Source organism: Sorex araneus, chromosome 4 (assembly GCF_027595985.1).
Source record: "Sorex araneus isolate mSorAra2 chromosome 4, mSorAra2.pri, whole genome shotgun sequence".
Taxonomy (NCBI): Eukaryota; Metazoa; Chordata; class Mammalia; order Eulipotyphla; family Soricidae; genus Sorex; species Sorex araneus.
Genome location: NC_073305.1, coordinates 179,175,693 through 179,195,280, shown reverse-complemented (window position 1 = coordinate 179,195,280; position 19,588 = coordinate 179,175,693). Strand labels below are relative to the sequence as shown.

The window sequence follows — 19,588 nt, the reverse complement described above, 5'->3', positions numbered from 1 at the left end:
CTTGTAGCTCATCGCTGGCTCTTGTGTTTCTAGACCTGGTCCCACGTCGAGGAGGAGCACCAGGAGCTCAGCCGACAGCTGGAGGTGGTGGAAGGCAGCACCCCGAGCGTGGGTCTGGTGGAGGAGAGTGAGGACCGACTCGTTGACAGAATCGCGCTCTACCAGGTCAGCGTCTAGCCCATCAGGCGAGAAGTTGGTAACGGTTGCCATGTGGATGTGTGTGTTTATTGTGTTTGGGGGTGGGGGGTCAGGGTCCAGGGGATCAGGGTCCACTCCTGATGTGTGCTCTAGGTGGGGTCATGCCAGGCCAGGGGTTGAACCAGGGACTCTCACTTCCCACGGCCCCCACTTGACCTGACTTATCCCCCCACTCGCCCAAACCTTGGGAAACTTTTGCATTGTTTTTACCTATCTAAAGAGATTATAATCAAAAACATTTTATTCAGTACTTTCACTTCTATTCCAAGAGATTGTTGAAAATAGTTCCTTAATTTTATTTTTTTACAATGTGAGTATCCAATGTTAGAAAAGACTATTTTGGTTCAACAATCACTGTGTCACTGTTATCCCATTGCTCATTGATTTGCATGAGTGGGTACCAGTAACATCTCCATGTGAGACTTGTTGTTACTGTTTTTGGCATATCGAATACACCATGGGTAGCTTGCCAGGCTCTGCCGTGCAAGCGAGATACTCTCAGTAGCTTGCTGGGCTCTCCGAGAGGGGTGGAAGAATCGAACATGGATTGGCCGCATGGAAGGCAAACGCCCTACCCACTGTGCTATCGCTGATCCAGCCCTTAGTACAACAAACTTATTAAATTTTTTTTAAACGTGAGAGTTTGTGACTTACAATACTGTTAATAGTGGTTTCTCATGCACGTGATTTCAACACTATACCCACCACCAGTGTACCCACCTCTCTCCCCCAAGGACTCCCAAAACCTCTTCCTTTCAATCCCTCCCCACATTCAGTTGTGTGGATTATTTCTCTTGTTATATGACATTTGGCCCTTTGTTTTAATCCGCTGTGTTCTTTTTTGTTTGGTTTTGGTCTTGGGGCCATGCTGGTGGTGCTCAGGGCTTATTTATGGCTCTGTGCTCAGGGTTAGCTCCTGGTGGGGATTGGAAGACCGTATGTAGTGCCAGAGATCAAACCCCAGTCAACTGCATGCAAGGCAGGTCCCTACCCACTGCACTGGCACTGGGGCTCCACTTTTCTTTGTATCTTTAAGTACCACTATGAGAGAGATCATTCTTTTTCTATTCTTTTCCTTTTAACTGTCTTCTCTCAGCATGATATCCTCTAGTTTAATCTATGTTGCTCCAAATAGCATGGTTTTGTTCTTTTTCAGAGTTGCATAGTATTCCATTGTGCATATACGCCATAACATTTATTATTTCAATGGATATTTTTTAAGTGTTTGCTTTTATACTACACTACTGAAAAGTAGGTTTTCTTTCTTCTTTTTTGGGAACTATTTTTTTGAAAATATCACCTCCCCAAGCACTTTCAGTCGATTAGACTGCTCTCACACTTTTGTTGAAATAATTATAGTTTAAAAGTTTTATGTGCAATCAAAGTTATTACCAAAAAAAAATCCCAAGTCTGTTCTCATACCTAGATGAAAGATCTCAAAGTTTCCTTTGTATGTTACTTGAGTACAAATAGTAGATGTTTAACAAATGCTTATCAGGAAAATTATAATTTCATTTTATTTTTTGCTGTTGGAAGTCCCAAACAGTTCTCCGGGGCCCAGGATGCCTCCCCCTGCCTTTCCAAGCAATATTTGGTCAGCCAGGCTGGGGTCAGGTCAATGCGGGGGCTGAGGATGTGGGGGTGCTCATGCCCTGCGCTGCCAGGAATCACCAAAGCTACCCTGGCAGTGTTTGGGGGGCCACAGGTCCATGTTGTGAGGCTCAGGAAGCCTTGGAATCCCCAGGATCGAAGTCCAGGCACACACTCGAAACCTACCCTGCACCCCTTCCCCAGCCTGGAAGGATAGTTCCTGAAAGTAACCAATTACAGTGTCCAACATTTGACTTCCTCTTTCAATCATTTTAGCATTTGAAAGCCAGCCTGAATGAAGACCAGGCTAAACTATATCAGGTATTAGATGATGGGAAACGACTTCTCATCTCCGTCAGCTGCTCAGAGCTCGAAAGTCAGCTCAATCAACTCGGAGAGCGCTGGTTAAATAACACCAACAAAGTCTCCAAGGAACTCCACAGATTAGAAACGATACTGAAGCACTGGACCAGGTAAGACAATGATGTTTTGTGTGATTTTTAGACTGCTGCTTTAGAGTGTTATAGATCTCAGGGTGGGAGTGGGGGCAGGGGCGCACTGGGAAAAAAAAATATCTTGTCTCTTATGAGCACTTCTGGAAGCTTGGAAAATAAGGCAACTATGGAGTCCACAATTGCTTGGGTTGAGTATAACATAAACACACCATTAACGGCACACAGGGAAACCGCAAGCAAGGCAATGTACCTTTAAGTTTCCATGTGCCCTGACCTATTAAGGGGGCCTGGCAGTTCTGAGAGAGTCTTAGACAGAAAAGGAGAGAGTTGCCCCTTGGAAAAGTGAGTCCATCAGTGGCAGTAGCAGGTGCTGAAAGGAAGCAAAGGGTTGACCTTCACATATTGAAAGACTATTTCTACCCACCTTTGTTTCTAAGAACTCAAATCTCACCTAATATTTCCCGAAGAAATCGATATGAAAGAGGAGAGAAAATTATCTTTGTATTCAGTTTAGAAGGGATGGGAAAGCCGAAACTCTGACTGGTTTTCTCAGGGTATAGGTAGTTAGAGAATTTTAAGCGTGTCATCGATGGGCGTGGCTCTCCCAATGCTTTCACCTCTCTAATTTTTAAAAAGGCATTGCTGAATGGTTGGTTTCTAGAAGGTCAGGGTTGGATTTTTCACTGACCAGACTCCTTCATCTACTCACAGGTATCAGAGTGAATCTGCCGAACTCATTCACTGGTTGCAGTTTGCAAAAGACAGGCTAGAATTTTGGGCTCAGCAATCAGTAACGGTCCCCCAAGAGCTGGAAATGGTGCGTGACCACCTGAATGCTTTCTTGGTGAGTTTCAGTATCTGAAAGCAAGTACTTCGCGTTTGTAGACATGGACGTCTCCCTGATCTGAACACCGGTGCTCTGGAGAGCTGTGGAGAATGGAGCTCTGTGGTAAAGCAAGCCAGGGAGCTGGAATTTATTATGACTGACTACATGCCTGTTCAGGAACGAGGCAGAATGAGAGGGCAGGGCTTTCCCTCTTCTGTTTTTGTTTGCTGGCCACACACACCCAGTGGAGCCTTGGGCATCGTCCTGGCTCTCTGTGCAGGGATCACTCCTGGAAGGGCTCACGGGACCATATGAGATGAGAAGAAGTCTTGTAGCCAGAGCGATAGCACAGTGGGTAGGGCATATGCCTTGCATGCGGCCGACGGGGGTTCGATCCCCGGCATCCCATAGGGTCTCCCAAGCACCGCCAGGAGTAACTCCTGAGTGAAGAGCCAAGAGTAGCCTCAGAGATCGCAGGGTGTGACCCAAAGAAAAATAAAAAGAAATGAAAAGGGATCAAACCCGGATCATTTGCCTCCAAGGCCAGCACAGCGCCCTACCTACTGTCCTGTCACCCTGGGCCCAGCTTTTGCACTTTAAAGCAGTTTTTTTTTTTTTTTTTTTTTTTTTAGGATTATTCTTTTTTTTTTTTATTGAATCACCAAGTGGAGGGTTACAAAGTTCTCAGGATTATGTCAGTTATACAATATTCAAATACCCCTTCCTTCACCAGTGCCCATCTTATATTCCCAACCCCCCCAGTCTATCTGCCGCCCCCTCCCACCTCCCTAGTCCCCACCCTTATACGTGATAGGTTTCACTTCATTTGCGCTTATCTCGATTACATTCCATGTTTCAACACACAACTCACTACCGTTGCTGGGGTTTCCCCCCAAAAAGAAAAAGACAGTCCTATTGCCAATGAGGCATTTGATAATTCTCCATTACTAAGCATATAGAGATATTAAGTCCTGCTGTTTGTTACATAACTTTTCTTTTTCCCCCTTGCCCCGCGCCACCGAGTTCACGCCTGTTTAGTAATCGCCACGCTGTCTGACAAAGGGAAAAAAAACCGAAGAGGATGGTTATTTCCCATCATCAGCCGGCGTGGGGCTCTGGCTTAGTTGATAGTCTAGTAGAGTGTCTGGAAGCAGTTTCTGGAACCAAAGCTCTTGCGCTGATATCGGCTCCGGCTCGAGATACCACCAGCGTCCCGCTGGTCCATGTACCTAATTTTTCCCCTTATTTCCCATTCCCACGCCACCAGGTCTGTTTGCTTAATGGACATCACACTATGTTTGACACCACGCCACGTTTCTTCCCAAGAAAGAAGGATATTTCTTCTCAGCCAGCGTGGGGATATAGCTTAGTTCAGTCTAGAGAGATGGCTACCATTTTGATTGCCTTCAATATTTCAACAAAATACTTACTATTCTTGTTAGGAACACCCACAAAAGTCCGACCCATTAAGAAGGAACCATTACATACTGCTGATACTAAGATGACATTAAGTCGCGCGGCCGCGGCAGCGGCCGCGCGGTTTTGGGTTTCTGTCTAAAGTCCAGGGAGAAAGTTGAAGGAGAGAGAGAGAGAGATTTCCGCACGGGGGACCTGGCGGAAACTCTCAAGTCACATACTGCAGGTTGCTGGTGGGCTGCCGGTGTCCCAAGCAGCTCCGTCCTCTTCGTCAGTCATTCTGGGGGTGCGGGCGCGGAGAAATGGGGAAGCCCACGTGGCTGCACTCTCTTTAAGTGTCCGATGTGGGCGGAGACCGGTACTTCCCCGCCCTCGATCCCCCGCCAGCCGCGCCGCGCACTTGGGTGCGTCTCTCCATTATGTTTTAAAGCAGTTTTTGAATAATGACTTTCATGGTGTCTTGATTCCCAGACAAGAGAGAGCTCTTTTCATTTCCTCTAGTGCACTTGGTAAAACTCCCCTTCAAAATGGAGGGAAAATGTCTAGGGGAGCAGTTGCCAGGTTGAGAGCTCAGGGCATTATCCGTGAGCTCTGCCACCAAGCTCCACCCTTCCAAATTAACTTGCAATTTTTTTTAAGGAAAAAAATGTGTTGTATGTTTGGGGGTCATACCTGGTGGTGCTCAGGGCTTATGCCTGGCTCTGGACTCAGGGATCACTGCTGGCAGTGCTCTTGGGGATCTTACGGAATGCTGGGGATTGAATCCAGGTCAGTCGTGATAAAACAAGGGCCTTACCCACCGTACTATCTCTCTAGCCCCAGGGGGAAAAATTGCTGTATGGAATATATGTATTTATTTCCTTAAATGAAAGGGTTTGCTATTTAGTTCTGACCTGGACGTTGGGATTTTATGCAGGAGTTTTCCAAAGAAGTGGATGCCAAATCTGCCCTGAAATCATCAGTCCTGAGCACTGGGAATCAGCTTCTTCGATTGAAGAAAGTGGATACGGCCGCCCTGCGTTCTGAGCTGTCACACATCGATACCCAGTGGACAGACCTGCTGACCAATATTCCCGCAGTCCAGGAGAAGCTCCACCAGGTACAGGAACAGCATTGGTTTAATGGCACATAATTGATTCTAATAGTAACAAATGGAAAAAAATAGGTGAATAGGGAAAATCGAACCTGACTCACAACTTTGAGGTGACTTACAACTTGCTGTTTAGCCTTTCCTCCTTGCTATTGCATTAGATATCAAAAATGAATGGGTTGGAGCGATAGCACAGTGGGTATGGCATTTGTCTTGCACGCGGTCAAGCCGGGTTCGATTCCCAGCATCCCATATGGTCCCCTGAGTACTGCCAGAAGTAACTCCTGAGAGCAGAGCCAGGAGTAACCTCTATCGCTGGGTGTGACCAAAAAAGCAAAAAAAAAAAATTCTATAAAACCTTGTCTACATATGCCTTCTCTTCCATGGGCTTGCGAGTGTGTGCATGTGTGTACCTGTGTGCATACATGCATGCGTGTTAGAGTCCTCAACTAACACACTTTTTTAAAACTCATTGGCTTTCATGTGTATAAATGTGAGTCACTGCACCTCCTTTATTATATGAGGAGTTATGAAGATTAAACCAAAATTAAGTAAAAGAGAACTGTAAATTTAGCTTTGCTAGAGCAACCGGGGATTGCGGGGGCAGGGGCTGTGGATTGAGGGGACACAGCTTGGGCTATGCCTGACTGTGCTTGTTGTGGCCAGTGTCCATGCAGTTTTGAGGATTGAATCCACGCTTCCCACATGCCAACTATGCACTCAGCCCTGAGTTATCTTTCCAGCCCCACTAAAGATTTTTTTTAAGTGAAGAATAGTGAGTGAATAAGTGAAATAGGTATCTCTCTTATCTGGAAGTTTGATTTTCTCCTCTGAACTCCCAGACATTCTTTCTTGCTCTTTGGCATCCATCAATGTGTTCTAGGAATAAGAGGTGTATTTAATGTGTATGCTTTCTTTCTCTCCCAATCCGCAGCTGTCCATTTCTGAAGGGCAGGGAACATCTCACATTGACCTCTAGATCTCTCTGCTCCATACTTAAATCCATTAATGTTTGAAATGATTGCTTTTACACCTCCGAATTGTTTTAAGGACTTCCATAAATGTAGAATATATGAAATTGTATTCAGAATTCTAAGTATATTTTAGTTAAAGACAGGGAAATTGGCAGTGTTCTTAGGAATAAGTAATAGAGTGCCAAAAATCTACCAAATGATTGTTTGTATTTTCTCTCTTCTCTTAACATTTCTGAGTCATAATACACAGAGAGTTTTACAAGATAATTAATAAAATGCATCTGTTGACAGTGTTGTAGTTGCAGTTTTTGAAACTCATAAAACTAGCTAAGAATGAGAACAATATTTTCTTCTTACTGGTATTTTGATTTATTAGTTAATGTTTATACAATATTTATAGAATTGTATGTCAAGTGAACATACGACGGTTATTATTTAGCATTTGCCTGATGTTTAGTTTCAAGCTTCTAATGGGGTTAAGATCCAGAATTGTCATTTAGAAGTATTATCTTCATTGGTGCTTTAAAAAGAACTATGCTGGATTTTAGATTAGTTGAAAGTGGGCTCCGGTTTTGATATTTGTGACTTGGATTTCTTCTCTGGGCAGCTGCAGATGGACAAGCTACCTTCTCGTCATGCTATTTCTGAAGTCATGACTTGGATTTCTCTCATGGAAAATGTTATTCAAAAGGATGAAGACAATATAAAAAATTCCATAGGTCACAAGACAATTCATGAATATCTTCAGAAGTATAAGGTAATTGAACATTTTTTTTCTCTTTTTACTTCTTCTACTTTGGAGCTGTTGTGCTTGAAAAATTTCTCAAAAAGTCAAGTTGTGAAAAATCAGTTCTTGAAATGTGTGGTTATTTTGTACACAGTGATTAGGTAGGTATAAGGATAAAAAATTATAGTTATAGATTTTTCCAATATTAAGAATAATTTGAAATAAGATTTTGTATCATTTTGAAAAATAAAATCTATAATTTAGGAATACTTCTGTGATGAGATATATATTCTTAAGATACATTGGAAACCCATTTATAGATGGGTTTCTACATGTATATGCAAATATAAATACATCCATTTCTCATGAATACATAGAGATTGTCTCACTGTGCTTAGCTCATGAAAGTGATAATATTAATCTTAATTTTTGGAGCGACAGCACAGCAGGTAGGGCATTAGCCTTGCACGAGGCCGACCTGGGTTCGATTCCTCCGCCTCTCTCGGAGAGCCCGGCAAGCTACCAAGAGTATCTCGCCCGCATGGCAGAGCCTGGCAAGCTACCTGTGGCGTAACCGATATGCCAAAAACAGTAACAACGAGTCTCACAATGAGACGTTACTGGTGCACACTTGAGCAAATTGATGAGCAATGGGATGACAGTGACAGTGACAATTTTTTTAAAGCTTTGAAACATTCTACTCCGGACCAAATAGATTTATACGCATGGCTTTGTTTTCTTATTTTTTCTCTCTTTTTTAGGGTTTTAAGATAGACATTAACTGCAAACAGTTGACGGTGGATTTTGTGAACCAGTCTGTACTACAAATCAGCAGTCAGGATGTGGAGAGTAAACGCAGCGATAAGACGGACTTTGCCGAGCAACTTGGAGCAATGAATAAAAGTTGGCAAATCCTGCAGGGTCTTGTGGCTGAGAAGGTAAGCCAATGGGCCCCTGCTTTATTTATTTGTGTGAACAGACATACTCAAAAAAAAAAAATCACTGTAGAATCTGTGGGGCCTGCGATGCCTCTAGAAATTACCAGTGCTGATGATACTCAAAATGGACTTTAAGGTGCAGATTTTTTTCATCAACTCTCTCCTCTTTGTATAGTTTATGTTTTCTTTTTTATTTCAATTTGAAAATATTTTCTCACTCTTTCAAAAGGTTTCTCTCGCAATATCATAGTTTATGAGATTATCAGAATCATTATTTGGCCGTGGCTTCGCTTCGGTTATTTATCAGTTCATCATTAAAAGTCACGGGTTCTGACCTTCTCTCATGCATTTTTAAATCATCTATCTATCTATCTATCTATCTATCTATCTATCTATCTATCTATCTATCTATCTATCTAATGATTGGTATTCCAAGATTTTGTTTTAATTAGGTAGAAGAGAGTATCCCATCCACATGGAAAAGCCTTGCAAGCTCCCTGTGGTGTATTCAATATGCTAAATACAGTAACAATAACAGGTCTCATTCCCCTGACCCTGAAAGAGCCTCCAATCGTTGGGAAAGACGAGTAAGGAGAGGCTGCTAAAATCTCAGGGCTGGGACGAATAGAGACGTTACTGGTGCCAGCTTGAGCTAATCAATGAACAACGGGATGACAATGACAGTGACAGTAACAGAAAAGAATGGCTTGAGTAATTAATTAGTGAGTAATTAATTAGCCTGCCCATAGTTTGATTTAAAAATGAAGTCACCCGTTTTATTTCATTATGTTCCATCAGATCCAGCTGTTGGAGGGTTTACTGGAGTCTTGGTCAGAGTATGAAAATAACGTACAGTGTCTGAAAACATGGTTTGAAACCCAGGAAAAGAGACTGACGCAGCAACACCGGATCGGAGATCAGGCCTCAGTCCAGAACGCCCTGAAAGACTGTCAGGTAATGCGTCTGGTGGCCGAGGTTGTTCCACAGTGTCCAGCCAGATGCGGGAGGAATTTATAGTTTCTGAGAATCGAAGTCTCAGTGTTGAAACACTGGCCTACTGGGTAACAAATTTCTACAATTAATTCATACATGCTGGGTGGGGTTGGTTGTAGCCACCCCCAGTGGTGCTCAGGGCCTTTGCCATGCTCCGAGTGATGCCTGGCTGGGCTCAGGGGGCCACCTGTGCTACTGGGGATCAGAGGAGGTCATCAGCACGCAGCTGCCTTCCCTCCAATCCTTTCTCTCATTAAGTTTTGGCTTTGGGGTTTTCTTGTTGGTTGCTTTGTTTTTGTTTTGGGTCACACCCAGCGATGCTCAAGGTTACTCCTGGCTCTGCGCTCTGCGCTCAGGAATTACTCCCAGCCATGCTTGGAAACCACAGTGGGTACCAGGGATCTAGCCCAAGTTGGCCATGTGTAAGGCAAGCACCTAGCCGCGGTACTGTCTCTCGGCTTCTCTGTTGTTCTTTCCCCGCCTGGGCCACTTCTGTTGGTGCTCAGGGCTTATTCTGAGGTCTACACCCTGGGAGGTTCAGTGCTCACTCCGGCAGGGCCCAAGGGACTTAGTGTGAGGGGAGGGATCAGACTCGGGTCTTACACAGGCCAGGCTACTGACCTACTGCTATATCTCTCCAGTCCTGGCCCCTGACTTTGTGAATTTATATTATTCGTCTTATTTTATAAATTTGAAATTACAAGACTTTTTAAGAACACTCCTAAGTAGAAAATAAGAAGTCCATCTACTGATCATAAGATTTAATAATTATCAGGATTTGGACATCTGTCCCAGTTATTTTCTTTTTTTCCTTAAAGATGGCTTAGTGAATCCCAGATACATTTTTTAATTCTTGTGTGCTATCCCATAATATGTCAAACTAACATTTTCTTATATAATCTTCATGTTATTATGACTCAAAATATTTGGAAAAGTATCCCTTACTATTTTTTTTAATGTTCAACACATAACCATGAACTCCAATGGCCTTTTACTTTCTAATTAATCCACTCAAATAAGATCACTTCACTGTCACTGTCATCCCATTGCTCATTGATTTGCTCGAGCAGGCACCAGTAACGTCTCCATTGTGAGACTTGTTACTGCTTGTGGCATTTTGAATACGCCACGAGTAGCTTGCCAGGCTCTGCCATGTGGGCGAGATACTCTCAGTAGCTTGCCAGGCTTTCTGAGAGGGATGGAGGAATCGAACCCAGGTCAGTTGCATGCAAGGCAAACGCCCTACCCGCTGTGCTGTCGCTCCAGCCCCCTCAAATAAGATATATACTATAAATGTACATTTACATGCACTAAAAATAATTGAATGGTGCCTGTGTGCTGCATTTGCTCCTCAGGCTCTCACGTCTCTAACATTTAAAAAAATATTACTGTCGTAGAACTGTGAGCTGATCTGGGATTCAGAATTAGCCTGTGTCCCCCCTTCAAATATCATTTCATTTTCTCTCCTCTTTGTTGCAATTCTTGTAACTAAGGTTGCAGCAGAAACTTAACTGACTCTGGTTCAACTCAGTGATCTGGTATTGTGCAGGTGACAAGGTTCTTCCTCCACTATCCAACCAGGAAACATCCAGGGGTAGTGTCCACTGGCTGTCCTGTTGGAGATGAGGAGTTCAGGGTCAGGTGGAGTGGCCATACTCTAAACGTTTTCCAGGGCTGCAGGAGCCGAGGATTTCCTCAGATGTTTCTTGTTTATACAACCGAAATGTGGGGCATCATCATTCATGCTGTCATAAAAATTTTCAATAATTCAATAATACGTAATGTGTTACAGATTAGCTGTGGCTGTTTTCTTGTGTTCTCTGAGAGCAATTGAGGACTCTGTTGTGAAGTAATTATACCCAAAGACACAGCTCTCTAAATCTTGCTTTTATATTCTGGGTTTCAAAACAAAAAGCCTTTAGCGATCATTTTTCTTCCAGCCCAGCATTTTTTTTTTTCCTGTGGAGGCACATGAAAAGGGAGAGAGATTTTAGCTCTCAGTCAAAGCTGTTGGTTCAGAAGAGGCAGAGCAGATCCTCTGGTCTGCAGCAGGGCTAAGGCAAACAGCTGAATGGGTTGTTAATTTTTAGGGGGTATAAAAATCACAAAGAAAAACCATCATGTTGAGAATTAAGTTAAATTTTTCAAAAATGCTTCACATCAGAAGATGGATATAAAAAAGATTGAAGACCCCAAACGTACGTCACATGTTCAAGTTGATTTTCCAGGAACCAGTAATTTATTGCACCGTGTCTAAAATCTACAAATAGGCCAGAATTTCACATTTTTATTTTGAAGGCTGGGAAGACCTGCCTTTTGGTGGGTTCCCAAGTTAAAGTGTATTAAAACAAAAATATCATTTGTATTGGCAAGACTAATGCTTGATTTTTCTATTGTCATAAATTTTACTATTAAAAGGATGAACTATATTCATATAACTTTTCTTTGCCCTTTTTCTCTTCTCATCCCCACATCCCCACATTTATCTTTTCTCCAGTGTTCTTCCTATCATCCTCCATGTGTGTCCTTTCATGTATCCTCTTTATAACAGACAGACATATTGCTTCTGGAAAGTATAGCAGGACCTTGACTAAATTTCACTTTTTTTCCAATCAAAATTTAGACTTTGAGAGAGGTCATGCCAGGTAGCTTCAAGAGAGGAAGCTTCAAGTGTGGTTTAAAGAATTCTTCACCAATGCCAGTTTGAGATTTCAATTGAAAATTCATTTGGCAATGCTACGAACCTTGATAAAATTTATTGTCATTTTGGAGAAATTGCCTTCTGGACCAAAGTGTGAAATTGGAACCAGCATACTTAAATTGATGACCAGATTCAAGCTTTCTTTTATTTTTTAAAAATCTTGAATACTTTTCCATCCCTTCAGAGGAGATTTATTAATTTAAAGCAACACTAAAATCTGATATTTCTGAATTAACTCAATTTAAGAAAGATTATTATAATGAAAATGCTAAGATTGGTTGGCTTTTCACTTTATTGGTGAGAAATAAAGTCATCTTATAATTATTTATTGAAAGAAAAATACACCTTTATTTTTCACAAAGTACATTTTCCATTTCTACCTTGGGTTTTGCTTTTGTGCCAACAAAAATTTGCAGAGCATTTAAGAGACTTATTTCTGTTTAATGGATCATTCACGTGGTATTGTCCATTGAAACATTAAGCTGTTTATCTATAGATAAATGAGGACCAATTTAATTTTAGTGGTTGAATTTAAGATTAAAGACACATTGGAAAGATTGCCTATGGTTATTTAAACTGCTGGTAAAAATTGACAAAAATTTATAAATAATAGAGTTGATTATGTCTTCTATAATCATTTCTGTCTGCATAAAAGAACTGGAAGTCTAGTAATCATTATTCATTCTCCTTTCTCCAGAGAAAAAGCTATCAAATCATTGGCCACATTATCATGTGAAAACGAGGGAACAGTTTTAAAGCAAAAGGGTCCATAGAAAGTGTATGGCTTTTTATTTATGATGCATGTTCATGAGTATTAAGAAAGGAAAATAAATAAACATGCTCTTAAGCAAGGCAGTAACCAAATAACTAAATGGCTATATGCAATATCTTACACTTACCTAGGTTAGGGCAGCTTAAAAGATTTTCATGAATATTTCTCTAACGTTATGCTTTGAAATAAGCCAAAGATGTAATGATAAATTTTACCATGTTATAGATCTCATTGTGATATGATTTTCAGAAATAGGAGTGTGATTGAAAAGTTGGACCACACGAAAACATAAATAGAAGAGGTACAGCTTGTAACTACTTTGGCACAGTCTGGACACTAACTAGTACCAAACTCCAATATTATTATCTGTGTATGGATTGTGACAGTAAGATGAAATATTTTTATGTAGAACTTGGATGTAATCCAAATTTAAAATAAGCTGCAATTTTTGTCACTCTGAGATCCGTAGTGAGCACATCCACACAGCTAGCCTTGGGGGTCACACCTGGTGCTATTTAGGACTTACTCCTGACTCTGCACCCAAAGACCACTCTTGGAAGACTGGGGGGACCATATGGAGTGTCTGAGATTAAACTATATTGATTTCTGGGCGATTGAGGCAATTCTCTTGAGGGAATTAACTCTAGGAGACACTCTGTCTTCCAGGGGCTATACACAGAGATTCAGCCAAGGGTGACAAGCATTACATTGCTTTTCTCTTTCCCTTTAATTGTATACATTAAATAGTTATATTTACTTCTTATTAATACTTGCAGTTATTTGGATAAACACAGTAAGAGACAGAGATTCCAAAACTTTGTTCTCTGGCCTCAGAGGGCAAGCAAGGCTTTTACCGTAAACCCTAGACTAAGTCCTCAGGCCGGTTCAGCTTGTCCTTCCCCATGTTGGTCCTGTGCCTTAAGTCATAATGTCTTGCATCAAAACCATGCTTTCATGCTTTCTGGACTTACCCATTTTGATGCTGGTGTAGCTTTGCTGCTCGCCCCAGGTCCATACCAGTCTCATGGCTGGGCCTCCCTTTGTGGAGTGTTAGGAACTACGGCAACCAGACCCTGAGTCAAGTCATTATGACGGGTGCCCTGGAATAGATACATTTCAGAGTCAGTCAACTTCCAAATATTAGGAGCATAACATTAAACAGTCTTTTCGTTTTTACGCAAAGAACATTGCTCTTTAGTGAAATATGAAAAAAAATAGGGGAAATAGAAAAGCAAGTACTTCACTTCAAATACAAAGTCCAGGATCACCAGAAGTTTTGAGTTCTAAGTAACCAAGACTGATTTGAGGACTCTATTAACTAACACAAAGGAAAGGTTAAAGATGAACTGGGGGATTAGGGGTGCTCAAAAGAGCACTATACACATCTCTGGGGGGGAGGAAAAGGGGCAATTCACTGATGAAGCCTAAAGAATTTAGGGTTAATATCCAACATTGAACTCTCTCTCCAGCCCTGTGGGTGATTTTTTTTTTTTTTGAGAATGTGACCATGGATTAACACAGTTCCCACATCTCCCCCGGGACTTCCATCCTCTGCAGTCTCATGTCATCTCCAGCTCTAGGCTGAGAGTCAGTGAGTGCCGGTCACCCTTTGACCAGCATCATGGCTCGAGACTGGATGTCTGTCTTGCTCACCTATTATACCTCCATGATATGTTCATGGTTGTACTACCTTCCTGATCTCTCAGCATCTCCTCAGATGGTGAGGAACTAAGCCCTGAATCGAGTTTACTATGATCGCCCATCACCACCTTGCTTTGTTTTCCCCTCTGGCTCATGTCATGCAGAGGGTTACAAATGCTTATCTCCAGCCCTGGCAGTCACCGTCACCCAAAGATGCCATCCAGTTAAAAATTTGACTCCAGCTCTCTTACCCTTTAAAAATCCTAGGCTTCCTGGAGCGACATCTCAAACTCGACGACGTGATAAACCAGTCATAGCTCACAGACTGGATGGGATGTAACATAGAATGCAAACAGTCTCAATTAACAAGATGTAAACACAGGATTACCCTGTAACAACATCTTCATAATCTCTCATACAAGGGCTTAGTAGTTCCATGGTGAGATACAACAATCTTCTCTAACTTTCTTCAAAGAAACTTTTTTAAATCATTTTCTTAGCAAATTGTTGGTAACAATCAATATTAAATAAATTATTGAGGACCTGCAGGCTTATAATAGGTGGTTGGGAAAATTGGAGACAATGGTGAAGGGAAGGTGTAATGGTGGTGGGTTTGGGGTTGGAATATTGAATGCCTGTCACCAGTCATCATGAACAACTTTGTAAGCCACAGTGTTTGTATAAAGTGTAAAGGGAAAAATGGAAGAATTAATTAATTAATTTTAAAAAATACGTATCCCAAAGAAAATAAGGATTTGGCATATGGAGGGGGAAATAAAAAGCCTCCATACCACCTTTTGGAATCACGTCAAAGCAACAAAATAATTTGGGGTGGAAAAAAAAAAGAGAGAGAGATAGTGGAGAATCTAGTCTGGGCTTCTGATTCTCTGTTGTGGGAAATGGAGACCCAGTAGATGTTTCTGACTTACTTGGGTACCACTGGCAGTGAGTGAGGTGTCTGCTCAGGGGTCACAGGATGTAGCTACACTGCACATCCTATAGCCCAGGATGCCACTGTGTCACATTACATCCCATCAACCCAAACTCTGTGACTTCTCTAACCAAGATATGTGAATTTGAGAATAGAAATTATGATGCCACTTCTTTTTTTGGAGCAGTTGGGAGTGTTAGGCCACACCCGGCTATGCCCAGGGCCTGGCTCTGTCTGTGGGGATCACTCCTGACAGAAATCAGAACCATATGTTTCGTCAGTATCAAATCTGGGTCAGCTGTGTGCAAGGCAGACATCTTACCCAGTGTGCTACCTCTCTAGCTCCTATTTCTTTTTTTTTTTCTTGTTTTATTTATTTATTTATTTTTAATTTAGGGAAGAGGATACTGGAGAGCAAACCCACGACCTCATATAAGTGAGCCATTTGCCCTACTGATAAACTAAATCCTGCTTCTAAATTATTAAGTCATGCTAAATTCTCCTTCCAACCATTTAAAAAAAAAATTATAGTGTTGGAAGAGGCTTGGATATTTAAAAAAAAAATAGGCCGTGTGACTCAGATGGAATGGTTCAATTTCATTGGATTCCTGGGATCCACAATAAAACTAAATTGAAATGAATATATATTTTTATCTTTCAGGATCTAGAGGATGTGGTAAAGTCGAAAGAAAAAGAGGTAGCAAAAATTGAACAGAATGGACTTGCTCTGATTCAGGACAAGAGGGAAGAAGTTTCTGGCACTGTCCTGAGCACGTTGCAAGAACTCCGCCAAACCTGGGCCGCTTTGGACCTCAAGGTAATGCTGTTTCTGGAGGGTCAGTGCCGGGGCCCTGCTTGTCATCTCCCGACCCAGCATACACAGCTGTGTTTCTCTAAAGCCACTGCCCAAAGGATTAGAGAATCTGCGTGCCATTGCTTTGTGTTGCATGCTTTATATTAATCTCTACTTTAAAACATAAATCTAGCAATGACTCTTTCCCATAGTCGATATTATTATGAATGTTCCCTATTGAGAATCTATTCATGCCCACGTAAAGACACAGGTACTATCTAGACAGAAAATTCTTAACTGCCTGACCCCAGCCTGAATTTCTCTCCTGGAGAGAGAGAGATAGAGGCAGAGAGAGAAAAAATCCAACATGTCCTTTTGCGTGATCAGTAGGCAGCTCCAGTGTCCATGCCTCCCCCAGCACCCTTCGTGCCTGACAAGCCTGCCTGAGTCACCATCCCACAGTCCTCTGGTATGTTCCAGAAGCTAGAGGGTCCCCCATCCCGATTCCTGGCTGATAGATGAGGAATGGGTTGCAAACTGATTGCCAGACAATAATCAATCATCTTTATTCCCAATTCAATAGATTTAGTATAGAGAAGAGGAACCACTAGAGTGTGCGGGGACTGTGACAGATGGGTAAGCAATGCCAAGGAAGTGTAGCACAAGGAGAAGTTTTAACCCTGGCAGAGGGAATTGTGAGGCATTGGGTGAAGTGAAAGGGTGGCAGGTAACTCAATTAACAGAACCTTCTAGCGAAGAAAGATAGGCCAATAGGCCAAGCCAAACTGCTTGTAATAGAGGAGCAATGATTACAGATTATGGGGGGGATGGTGCCCCTTTTGGCACTGACCCGTGCCACTGCTGGGGCGATGTCGCCAAAGCTCTCTCTCCTCCAGGATAATCCCCAGATGTATAATCACCAGGGTGGCATCTCCCAGGTGGCTCAGAGGCAGTGCCCTTGGGGGATCCAACACAAGCTACACTTTGGGTACTCTGCCTTTCTGTGTGGGGTCTTTCTCTCCTCTCCTTTTCTGAGATCTTGCACACAGAAAGTGGCAGTCTTGTCAGCCCTAAACTAGAATCAATCTAGAATCCATCCTGTCTCCAGGGTTAGCATCGCTGCTTGCTGGATCATTTCCATGACCTTCTAAGTCATCTCTCTGCCAAAGAGGTCCAGGTGAGGTGGCAGACATATCATTCGGCCTTTCTTACTTTACATTCACTTCCCAAGACATTCTTTGTTCCCAATCCCACCACCAGTTGCATGTCTCACTCAGAATGAGGCCAGGCCTGGTGAGGATTTGATGGAACATGTGGCCCGGCTTCCTCTCTCCCTGACCTCTCCCGCTCCTGTCCGGCAGGGTCATGATCTTGAACTCAGCAGATGTGTGCAGGGACTTGGCACTCGTCAGCCCGGAACTGCCTATCCCCAGTCATCGTAGGGATCACTCTGTGCAGTCAGTGTGCAGATCCATTACCCCAGCAAGGATATCCCAAGGCCCTTGTTTTTAATGATAACCTCATGCTTCCGGATTCTCTCCTGTTATCATCTGTGTGATTGCTGTAGCACAGTGCGCTTGTCTGTTTGCAGTTCTCACTACGTGTAAGCTCTACCAAGACATTCGATAAATAGGTATTGTGTGGACCGTTGTCCTCTGAGAGTAACAGCTTGTCAGCAGCTATGCCCTCTCCAGCTGAGCTCATGGTTGATCTGCTCCCAGATTTTTCAGAGATGAGGGCTGAGATCCACGCAGGGTCAGTGTCTGGAAACTGTGTCCTGCAGCGAAGGGCTATTAGAGCTCATGTCCACCCTTCCAGATGCAGTTTCCTATCTATCCATACTTTATCCTTAATTTATGTATATATATACATATATATATATTTTGTATTTATATAAATCATCTCAAATCTGGGCAAGCAGGTGTTGGTACAAATAAATTATTTTTCCATAGAGCTATCTTATGAAAAAAAATAAAGAATGAAAATAAGTCATAGAGTAGACCCTTTCCAGTTTCTCATTAAATCTCCTGACTCTACCATCCCTTCTGCTTCTATCTTTCATGCAGGGGCCTCAGAGCCAATGGACATTGTCTTACTCCTGAGACTCCACTGTCTGTGTCTTTTGATCCCTTAGATAGAATCTTGATGGGTCCTAATATTCTTTTTCATTTATGCCTAGAAGAGTAGCAAAGAAAGTAGCTGGACTTTTGGTGGTGTGAATGAATTCTGTTGTGTTTATTCCATACTTAAAACATAAATTTAGAAGATTAGGTTGGCATTCAAGAGATTCAGAGGAAATATCATTCTAAATTATTCAGACCTATCTAAAATCTCTTAGTGATTATAGGAAAGTTCTTAGGATACTCATGTATGTGTCTTTATGTGGATGTGAATAGAGATGTTAGATATATGCTGAAGAATTATACAAGTGCACACACATACATAGTTTCTGCATAGTAGGGAGATTAGATAGATAGTTAAATAGCTAAAATAGATGGGTAGCAAATAGTTGGATGGCAAAATAGATAGATGGACAGACAGACAAATCTGTTTCATTTTCTGGGGCCAGGAGGTTTTATTTTCTGGGTCCAGTCTGGATTCAAATCTAGATCTTTCACATTCTTACAGTACAATCTCAGTTGATTTTTGGAAACTCTCTGCGCCTCATTTTCATCTGTACTCTTGGGATAATGCTTTTATCTACCTCCAACAGCTGTTCTGAGGATGAAATGATGAATGCATTTGAAGCATCATTTAACCTGCTTCCTAAACCAAAGAGTTAATACATGACCTTTTATCAATTATGTTATGTAGAACAGATATGCCACCTTTGTAGCCTTTCAACTTAAAACCGAGCGTCCACAGGTATGAAGGTATATATTTACAGTATGCTAAAGAGGAATTTCAGTGTTTTCCTGTTACCTGAAACTCGACCAATCTTCTTTGTGGTCACCATTTCCATCGTGTAAAGATCTCGTCTGTCATTGTCAATCACATCAGTCCTAAGAGTGCCTCTTTCCAAAGGTCGGGCAGCTGAAGACGCGGCTGGAGTCGGTGCTTGGCCATTGGGGCCAGCACAAGGCAGCCTGCGAGGAGACCATCAGCGCCCTCACCGAGGCACGGTACTCGCTTTCCCGCTTCCGGCTGCTCACTGGCTCTTTGGAGGCTGTGCAGATACAGGTGGACAATCTCCAGGTAAGGGACGGACTGGAGCCCCCTTTAACTTCCGTTGAAATTCAATGAATCAAAGTGAAAGTAAAGTGAAATTTATCAGTTATACAGGCAAAGGAGGGCTAGGGATGGTGGGGAGGGCTAGGGGTGTGGGGGGATAGGGGTGTGGGGGGACGGGGTGGAGCTATACTGTAATTCTTGGTGGTGGAATATGTGCACTGGTGAAGGGATGGGTGTTCGAGCATTGTATAACTGAGACTTAAACCTGAAAACTTTGTAACTTTCCACATGGTGACTCAATAAAAAAATTTAACAAAAAAAAGAAATTCAATGAAACTGAAAAGTGAGCAGATGGGAATATCACCTCTAAAT

At 42.3% G+C, this 19,588-nt stretch overlaps 1 protein-coding gene across 17 annotated transcripts in view; it reads left to right on the top strand.

The window, feature by feature from the left end:
* SYNE1 (spectrin repeat containing nuclear envelope protein 1) overlaps positions 1 to 19,588 on the top strand; it is a 561,745-nt gene that overhangs the window by 422,632 nt on the left and 119,525 nt on the right. For all 17 annotated transcript variants that reach the window (XM_055134197.1, XM_055134196.1, XM_055134206.1 and 14 more), the window contains 9 exons: positions 34 to 165; positions 2,065 to 2,261; positions 2,955 to 3,087; positions 5,402 to 5,584; positions 7,157 to 7,306; positions 8,038 to 8,214; positions 9,013 to 9,168; positions 15,914 to 16,069; positions 19,070 to 19,240. In XM_055134197.1, coding sequence (XP_054990172.1) covers positions 34 to 165; positions 2,065 to 2,261; positions 2,955 to 3,087; positions 5,402 to 5,584; positions 7,157 to 7,306; positions 8,038 to 8,214; positions 9,013 to 9,168; positions 15,914 to 16,069; positions 19,070 to 19,240 — 1,455 coding nt within the window. The remainder of the gene's footprint in view (positions 1 to 33; positions 166 to 2,064; positions 2,262 to 2,954; positions 3,088 to 5,401; positions 5,585 to 7,156; positions 7,307 to 8,037; positions 8,215 to 9,012; positions 9,169 to 15,913; positions 16,070 to 19,069; positions 19,241 to 19,588) is intronic.